Genomic DNA, 8,651 nt, shown 5'->3' with positions numbered 1-8,651 from the left:
CTGTTTGCTGTTCTTCCTGAGAAATTTAACTCCACTGAAGGGAAATGAGAATTGGAACCACTTTGGAAGTTCTTTAAAGGAAGAACTTCCAAAGTGGTTCCAAAGGAACCTCCTTCCTTCGCCAGGAAGTTCTTCAAGTCGAGGATAGTCTTGAAGAAGTTCCTGGCTAAGTTGCACACATGGTCACATTGGTCACATTCTAGAGCTTTTTTAATGCCCCTATCCTCTGCTCCAATGTATTCACAGCATCTTTGCTGTCCATTGCTGTCCTGTTACTTTGAGGTTTCTCAGGTCTGTAACCACATGTCTGGTTTCCCCTCAGTCAGATTCAGAGCTTCCTGTTATCGCCCATGCCCTCCCATGGTGTCTCTTGTTTTCAAGCAGTTCCAACAGTTACTCTTTATAAGTTCTTCACACATGTTTTTTCTGGTTTCCCTGACAAGCAGAGATTTTTGGTTAATTGGTCTCTGTAAATTTAGTTTGTGCACATAATGTAGTTTGAAGTGTGCTGCCCTTGTAAAGGTCTTGCGACCTGAAGGTAGGCACCCTCAACCCCAAGGATAAAAGGGCTATGTAGGAAGTGACGAGGCGGATGAATGTTCTTCAAGAACTCTTAAATCAAAAATCTCCAATCCATCTACAGTATTTTCTCTACCTGCTTAAGAACCATTGGGATGCACAGGGGCTGTATTCTATCACCAGAGGTCAAGGGGCTTGAGGCATCGTACACCCTGGATAGGTCAGCAGTCATTCCCAGTTGATAAACAGTAGAACCATTCTAACCATGGTTCTACGTAACCATGCTTAGAGCTCTTCACAGGGAAGAACACAGGCCAAGCTTTCAATGTCTTCTTGCTGCAAGGCATGTGGAGCATCCCCGTTTTGTTTTGTCTTAAATAAACATTTTTGTGTCTAAAGGTATCGTGTCACGAAGTCTGTTGAGCTTTACATCATGTTATAATGTCATTCTCTCATCCAAATACATACTGTTACCTGGCGTGTTGCTTTGGTTCTTTCATGGATGTTTGAGAAAACTCTTAATCTCCCATGGCAACCATTCAGGATGCACAAACACTTGGTCTCACCAAGAGTTTGTCAGAGTTTTGCGCAAATTTGTAGTGAAAAAACAGCTCACGACTGCAATGCATTTTGTTCCTTTTTATGTACTTGTGCTCATTAGCTGCGCATGCTAACACTACTATCACTGTAATGATCCCTTATCATTTTGGACTTAGCTTCCGTTATCTCCTTGTATCGATTCCTTATTATGATCCTAGTTTATTCCCTCTGTTAGTTCAGTTATTTCTCATTTCAGTTTTGGATTTGTTCTTTTGCATTTAACATTTATCTTCCCGTGACAGTTTATTCTTAATGTTAATTTAGTCGTCTCTTATTTTAAGTGTCAGATTTATCATTTTTAGATTTATTGCTTACATCTGTTATTGTATAGGTTTCCTTCCGGTTCCATCTCTGTTTTTGTCCTCTCATTCACTCATTCACTTTGCCTTTTATGCGCTTTCCCCCAGCTGCTAGTCATCTCCTCATTAGTCTCAGCTGCAGTCAGTTACTTGTAATTAGTTCATTTGTCATCTCCACTCAGTGAACATGTAAATTTACAGTAGATTATCGGCAGCTAGATATCTGTACTGCATTCACTTCGACGGGAATCTACTGTGTGAATAAGTTGCGGTACAAATCATGTGAATTTACAGTAAAATGCTCTCTGTAGCTGCCAGTATTTTTACTATAAATTTACAGGGTCATAGAAGGGGCATTTATTATTTCATAGCCATTCAGACAAAAGCTGATTTGTCTCTGATTATCCAGCTCAGCTCAAAACATCAAAACAAAGATAGTCTGCTTCTGAAGTAAATAATGGGGAACTTCCTATTTCCTCATGTGTATAATCTAAACACTGCATTTCAACTTAGGGTGTTAAAACAGAGCATTTCTAAACTTGTAAAGTAATGTTGTGCAATTAGCATATCAACTTAAAAGAACAAACTGTCCCAAAAGAACCCAGACATTACATAAAAAAAAACAACTAATTTGGACAGAGTCAGCATCCTGATTGAAGCCACATCCTCCTCTTCGTGAACACATGGCACACCACACCGTACGACACCCAGACTGTCTCTTCTCCAGACCTGGATTGATGACTGACAACTTCTTGAAACCACGTAGAAGAGTTAAGTGTCATCGGGCTTTTTGTTCAGTCTCCTTCGGGTTTTTATCTGTAATGGAGGAGAGATAACATAATTCAAAAACCTCGCAAAAGTGAAAGAGGTGGAGAGAGAGACAGACAGAGAGAGAGAGAGAGAGGGAGATAAAGAGAGAGAGAGAGATCTACAGACAGACAGACTGAGAGAGATCTACTACAGGATATTTTGTCACTATGGTTACTGGCAGCAGATATCAATCTTGATTTCTGAATGTCAGGGTGTTTCCAGGCCAGTGAGTGAGATCTGCTGCGCTGTTGGGCAACTAATTGAAGCTGATCAACTTCGGACAAACATTCAGTGGCTCCATGTGATTTCAGTGCTTCTGTACAGCAGGAGTTTCCATCTGTTGAGGTAAGCCTCGTTTCCTGACTTTATGGTTCTTACGGTTACCATGCAGTGAAAGTGCCCTTCTTCTCATCAAATATCAGTTTGTTGGACTTCTCGCATTTCATTACCAATTTAGCTGCACGTGAGACTCCTAAATGAAACATAATTAATCTGCTTCTTCTTCTTCTTTTTTTTTTTACGTCTTTGTAGGATGTATATTTTCATCTTATCATTATTATTTGTTTAGCCTCTCATTTCATACAAAGAGTATTTGCTACTCTTTGAACCGCACCTTTCCAAAGTGCTAAATCGGGCACATTACTCTGGCATCATCCGAGGGACAATGCCACTGCGTTTGCTGCTATTTATGGGACAGGAAGCGTGTTTCATCACCAAACTATAAAGCAAAAGCGAATATCCTGGAGCTGATTGTTATTCTGGCTCAAACAATGCAACTTTCCAACGTCCAAACTCTGTGCCACCACGCCGCGGGGAAGTTGACTTCCTCACGCCCAAGGCTGTATCACTTAACACCTCGTTGTTTTGCCGGGGGTAACAATGTGGCAACTGCATGCGGAATCATTGTAACAGTATTTTTCGTTTTTTTACTTCCTTTGAGTCACTGTTTGCTGGGGGGGGAAAAAAAAAAAAAAAAAAAAAACATCAGCAACCAGAATTTGCACTGTAAGTCAGTTGTGTTAATAAATGCATAATATTAATGTGCGAAAGGCAGTGATCATATCCAGTCTGATACTCGCTGTTTTTATCTCATTTATTGCTACACTATTAAAGATATATTAGATAATAACGTTTGGAAACCTCTTCCTTCTCTTTCTGTACAATTCAGAACGAACAAAGCTGTGCTTCCTTCTGTAAAATTAAATGGAATGCACTTCTGAGCTTTAAACAATTATGACAAGATTTTTATCTCACTTTATTTATTTTTTTTTCGTTCTTTAAAATGTAGTTTTATCTTCAACTTTTAAACCCTAAATAAAAAAAAAAACTTAGGGTTGCTTTGTTCAGAAAGAGCCACAAGATGGCACAATTTTCTTATAAAACAACTCCGAATTTCCAGCAAAATGTGTTTTTATCAAGTTTGTTGCCATACATTAAGTTTAGTAGTTTTAAACTACTGCTTTATCTGTTTCATTTAGTGTAACTCTTTAGGTACAAAGGTACTAATTTATGTCTAACAGTTAATGAAAATCATTCTCTTTTTACCAAAATAAGTCTCATTGCATTGCTTTTAGTTTTAGGGGGAAAAAAATCTGGAAACATGACAACAGCAAGCGTGTAACATTAGTAGAAAATGTCATTTTCCAGTTGTTTGTCAGAAAAGGAAAAATGAAAAAAAGAAAAAAAAGAAACCTGTGGCTTCTTGACTTCCTTTCTGAGAACAAAGGTGTTAAATTTGTGAATTTGCATGTATTCTAGTGGAGGTCTTACAGGCCATGAGATTCATTCTTTCATGCATGCTCAGTAATGCTCTCTCATTTGGTTTCCTGTAGCATGAAGGCAATAAAGAATAAAAACAAAACTCATTCTGACTTCTTAAAAATTTGACTTTGACAAATTCTTTGCTTCCTTTTTGCAGTAACCAGTTCCTGTAACCTGCAGATGGGTTCTGCGTCTGCACCTGCAAGCATGGCCGTCTTAACCAACAGCACATGTGACACCCTGTATGACCATAGGAAATACGCCCAGGTCCTCTTACCTATTTTCTACTGTGTTGTTTTCATCATTGGGTTGCTTGGCAACACCCTTGCCCTCCATGTTATCCAGATAAACCTGAAGAAAATGAACTCCACCACATTGTACTCGCTCAACCTAGTCATCTCTGATATCCTCTTCACTCTCTCTTTGCCTCTGAGGATCATATACTACGCTCAGGGTTTCCACTGGTCTCTAGGTGAGGCACTCTGTAAGATATCAGGCTTTTTGTTCTACATCAACACCTACGCGGGGGTCAACTTCATGACTTGCCTCAGTGTGGACCGCTTCATCGCTGTGGTCTTGCCTCTTCGCTTTGCTAAATTCAGGAAAGTCAGTAACGTCCGCTACATCTGCCTTGGCGTGTGGATGTTGGTTCTGGTGCAGACCCTGCCCCTACTTGGAATGGAGATGACAAATAGGGAGCCTCAAAACTTCACCACCTGTATGGAATACCCCAACTTTGAAAAGGTGGATAATATTGCAACCATCCTGATTGGCGCAGTCTTTTTGGGCTTTTTCATCCCTGTGGTCACCATACTGGTCTGCTACTCCTTCCTAACCTCTAAGCTGCATTTTGCAGCCAAGAACAACCACCTGACAGAAAAATACGGCCGCAGTCGCAAGGCCATCGGCGTGATCTGCTGCGTGTCTGTGGTGTTCGTCATCTGCTACAGCCCCTACCACATTGACATCTTTCAGTACATGATCCGCAAGCTGGTGTCCGACCCTGACTGTGCGGACCTCACGGCCTTTCAAGTGTCGCTGCACATCACAGTCTGTCTGATGAACTTAAACTCCTGCTTGGATCCGTTCATTTACTTCTTCGCCTGCAAGGGATACAAAAGGAAACTCCTGAAGCTGATGAAGAGGCAGGTCAGCATTTCCTTTTCCAGTGCAGTCAGGACGTCACCCGAAGGTTCCTCAAAGGACTTTATCGACGGGCACAAGATGCAGCACAACAGCGAGAGGCTCACGGAATGGAAATTGCATGAGCAAGACCAAAGTACGGAACCGAGGCAAAGCGAAAGGACATACAGAATCTCTTTGAACATGAACAGTACCTAAAATAAACCACTGATGGACAACAGGAGGCATCCGGACCAACGTGAGGCACATTCTTTTGTACATTTTTCAAGAACAATTACTGTGTTAATTTAAAACAGAATGTAAGATATTGCTCATTACTTAAACCAGCATACATATTTTTGTAACTATGTAAAGACAGGAGGTCACCCCCCTCCCTTCGATAAAATCTAAGTAGGGTGGAGTGAGTATGAAATCTACTGTATCTATACTGTGTTTTTCTATGAAATTAGGGATAAATTTGACAATAAAATAAATCCTGACACTGCAACCCAAAATCACAGTAGACCTTAACCCCCACAGTGATTATTTGAATAATAATATGTAATGTTAGTAATAAACTTTCTTTAGAAAGAGACAAAGAGACAACAGCTCCAACATAAATGTCACCAATTGATGCTCTGTACCAGAGCACACCATAAGCTAATTTGCATCTGTAGTCTCTTGAACAAAATCGATAAAGCCACGGAGCTCTAATCTACTTTCCACTTCGGAAATATCTGTTCGGTTTCTTGTTAGCGCAAGTAGCGAACCAGCCAATCAGCGACTGAGGACAATTTCATATCTAAATGCAGTGAAAACACTCAAACCAAGCAGCAGAACAGGAAAGAAAACCATATGTCAGTTACTTTGAATGTGGCATGGTTTTGGTGTGAGACTGGCTCATCTGGGTATTTTCAGAAACTACTGATCTAATGGGATTTTCACTCACAGGGCTCTCTCTCTCTCTTTGTGTGGTTCACAGAAATTAAGACAAAAACAAACCAGTGAGAGGCTGTTTTGTGGGTGGAAGTGGGGTGTTGATGTCAGAGGAAAATGGCAGACTGGTTTAAGACATAAGGAAAGCAAACAGCAGCTCAGATAATCACTCATGAGTGGAAATTTGCTCTGAATGCCAACATGCTATGGAAAACCCCACCGGGTGCCACTCCTCGCAGCTACGAACAGGAAGGTAAAGCCACAATTTTAAAAAAAAAACTTAGCCAACATTGAGATTTTTGGATCCTCAGAGGTAGATTTTTGGCAACAAAATCATGACACCATGGATCAACAAATGTATTTGTATTATGATCATTGCCTAAATGCTACAGTGCACTCAAGTATACTGTTGCTGACTATGTCCATTCCTCTATGACCAACCTGTACCCATGGTGCTCGATCCATGTCACAAAGCTCAGATCATCTCAAAGTTTCTTGAACTTTGAGATGAAAATGTCTTCACTGCAATCCAGTCGTCTCCATAGTAACCAGATTGCAAACCAAAAGGGCACCGTTAGAATGTGGTGGAATATTTGCATAATGGATGCCGTCATGCTAATACGGACCAAAATATGTGAGACTTGTTGAATCTATGCCACATAGAAGAAGGGCAGTTTTGAAGGCAAAGGGGATCCAACTCAGTTCATTGTACCTAAAAATGTGGCAAGTTTCGTTAAGACCGTCACACAGAAAATCTTCTTACTGGAGTTTCAGGTCCGTTTACACCCAAAACCCAATAATTTAACATTTTGAAAACCAATTTCATTCATACTACCTTGTAAAACAGTAGATACTGAATCATTTGTTTTCTCTCTGTAAAACTTGTAAACAGTCTTTAACTTGTAAATATATCTTTCTTCCTTTTTTTATTTTTGTAAGTTTTCAGCAAAGACTCTGCTGGCATTCATCCATGTTCTATTCCTACTTGAAAATAAACTGTTTGCTACTTTAACTGGTTCAGAAAAGTGACATTTTGTTTACTTACCAATGATTATCTAGAAGTTTTGTGTTCCCAGTCCTTCTTAAAGCAGAAGACAAAACCCTTCGGGCTAACCCTGCATACATGCAGAGAACAAGCCCTAATAAGTTTTGAAGAATTAGCTATATTGTTGTTGTCTCTGCCTTGTATAGCTGAGAGGAGAATGAAGGGTATACATGGCAATGCATAAAAATATGAAGTATTGGAAAAACAAATTGTAATTCTGATTTTTGTAACTGATGCGCTCAGACAATGTTTTTCTTCTCTGTTCCCGATGGCCACTAATCATCAGGTGCATAGAGCTTAGTTCATTTGGACAGCTAATGCATTTTATTTGAACTAAATATTATTTTTTTAAATCCTCTTTTTTGCTTGACCCTCACAGTCATCACCGTAAATGTCTCAGATTATTACTTGTTCTTACCAAATCATTAACTGATAAGGATTCTTCTGAGATGGTTCCTCCGAGCAGCAACATGTTGCTTCCTCAAGCATTTAGTTTTCTTTTTGTTTTGTTTTTTTGTTTTTGTTTTTTTGTTTTTTTGTTTTTTCAGACTGTAACATTTTGATGGCCTGGATTAATAAAACAATGATTTCACAGAGGACTGTAGCGTGTTCTCCAAGAACACCTGAAAAACCAAGCAAGAGATATTTGTTATTTAAGTAAAAAATGTTCTGTTTTATCTGTTTTATTGTTTTATACAAAAATAAAATGTTGTGTCGCCTTGTAGTAATCTGTATAGATAATGTTTACAGGCTATCTTAGTGTTATATTTGATTATTACTGAAATAAAGGGAAGTTATCTTAAAGTGCAAATGCCTGTTTCCCCTTTTCAGCAATGGTAACCGAAAAGTAAATTAAAGGATTAATACCTGCTGTTTATGTGTGTCTGACACTGCTAAGCTGCACACACACACAAAAAAAAAAACGTGATGTTGAAATCTGTCTCCGTTTTTATCTTTGGTGTATGGATCTGTTGTCAGAGCTCGGTGTTTGAGACATATTATTGATATATTTCTGATTCAAGGTTTGATACTTCTCTTTGTGCTTTACATAGAAGTCGGTCTTTAACATGCCAGTTTTCTGTTGTTTTGCTGTTGGCTAAACTGGTACCAATATAGAAGTAAATTACGTGTAACTGTCAAATGATTTTTGTGAGGAGAAGAACCAGCTGTGGCTTTGCAATTTTCTAAAATAATAATTAAAAAAAATGCAAACCTCAAAATAAAATGATAGTCAAAGAGTGGCAAGCTAAGAACCATATTTCACCAATTCACACCTCTAGAGTTTCAATCAAATCTGAAGCAAACGCTAGACGAGAGAAATGGTGCAAAGATAAAGCAAAGTTGAAAATAATCACAAATCAATTTCAGCCAATGAAAAAGCTTCAACAAAACCTACAGACTAAAACGTCCTAGACTGGAATGCCTGATGTCTAGCTATTTCCATTTTGGCCTGCTGCAATATGAGAGGCGTGCGAAAAAAAAACAAACAAACTGTCACTTCCTCTTTTTTGTCAGGAACCAAGAAGTTTTCTCTTGTATCAAGAGAAACATTTCTCGGA

The 8,651-nt window shown here is 39.1% G+C and overlaps 1 protein-coding gene across 3 annotated transcripts; it reads left to right on the top strand.

Annotated features, from left to right (window-relative positions):
• The first annotated feature begins 1,746 nt into the window (after positions 1–1,746).
• On the top strand, positions 1,747–7,900 carry gpr183a (G protein-coupled receptor 183a). 3 transcript variants are annotated; one of them, XM_015058856.1, is made up of 3 exons: positions 1,747–1,868; positions 2,456–2,573; positions 4,147–7,900. In XM_015058856.1, exon 3 carries the CDS (start codon positions 4,170–4,172, stop codon positions 5,328–5,330), a length of 1,161 nt encoding a protein of 386 aa, XP_014914342.1. In that variant the 5' UTR covers positions 1,747–1,868; positions 2,456–2,573; positions 4,147–4,169; the 3' UTR covers positions 5,331–7,900. The 3 variants fall into 3 exon arrangements, with proteins under 3 accessions (XP_014914342.1, XP_014914341.1, XP_014914340.1); XM_015058855.1 differs by lacking the exon at positions 1,747–1,868 and adding an exon at positions 2,039–2,188 and having other exon boundaries at positions 2,451–2,573; XM_015058854.1 differs by lacking the exon at positions 1,747–1,868 and adding an exon at positions 2,039–2,188 and having other exon boundaries at positions 2,440–2,573.
• Positions 7,901–8,651: the final 751 nt, after the last annotated feature.

The sequence above is a fragment of the Poecilia latipinna genome, unplaced genomic scaffold (genome assembly GCF_001443285.1).
Source record: "Poecilia latipinna isolate Pla-1442-1.1 unplaced genomic scaffold, P_latipinna-1.0 Scaffold1579, whole genome shotgun sequence".
Classification (NCBI taxonomy): Eukaryota; Metazoa; Chordata; class Actinopteri; order Cyprinodontiformes; family Poeciliidae; genus Poecilia; species Poecilia latipinna.
The sequence above is the reverse complement of the archived record's forward strand: the minus strand, read 5'-3'. Positions and strand labels throughout refer to the sequence as shown.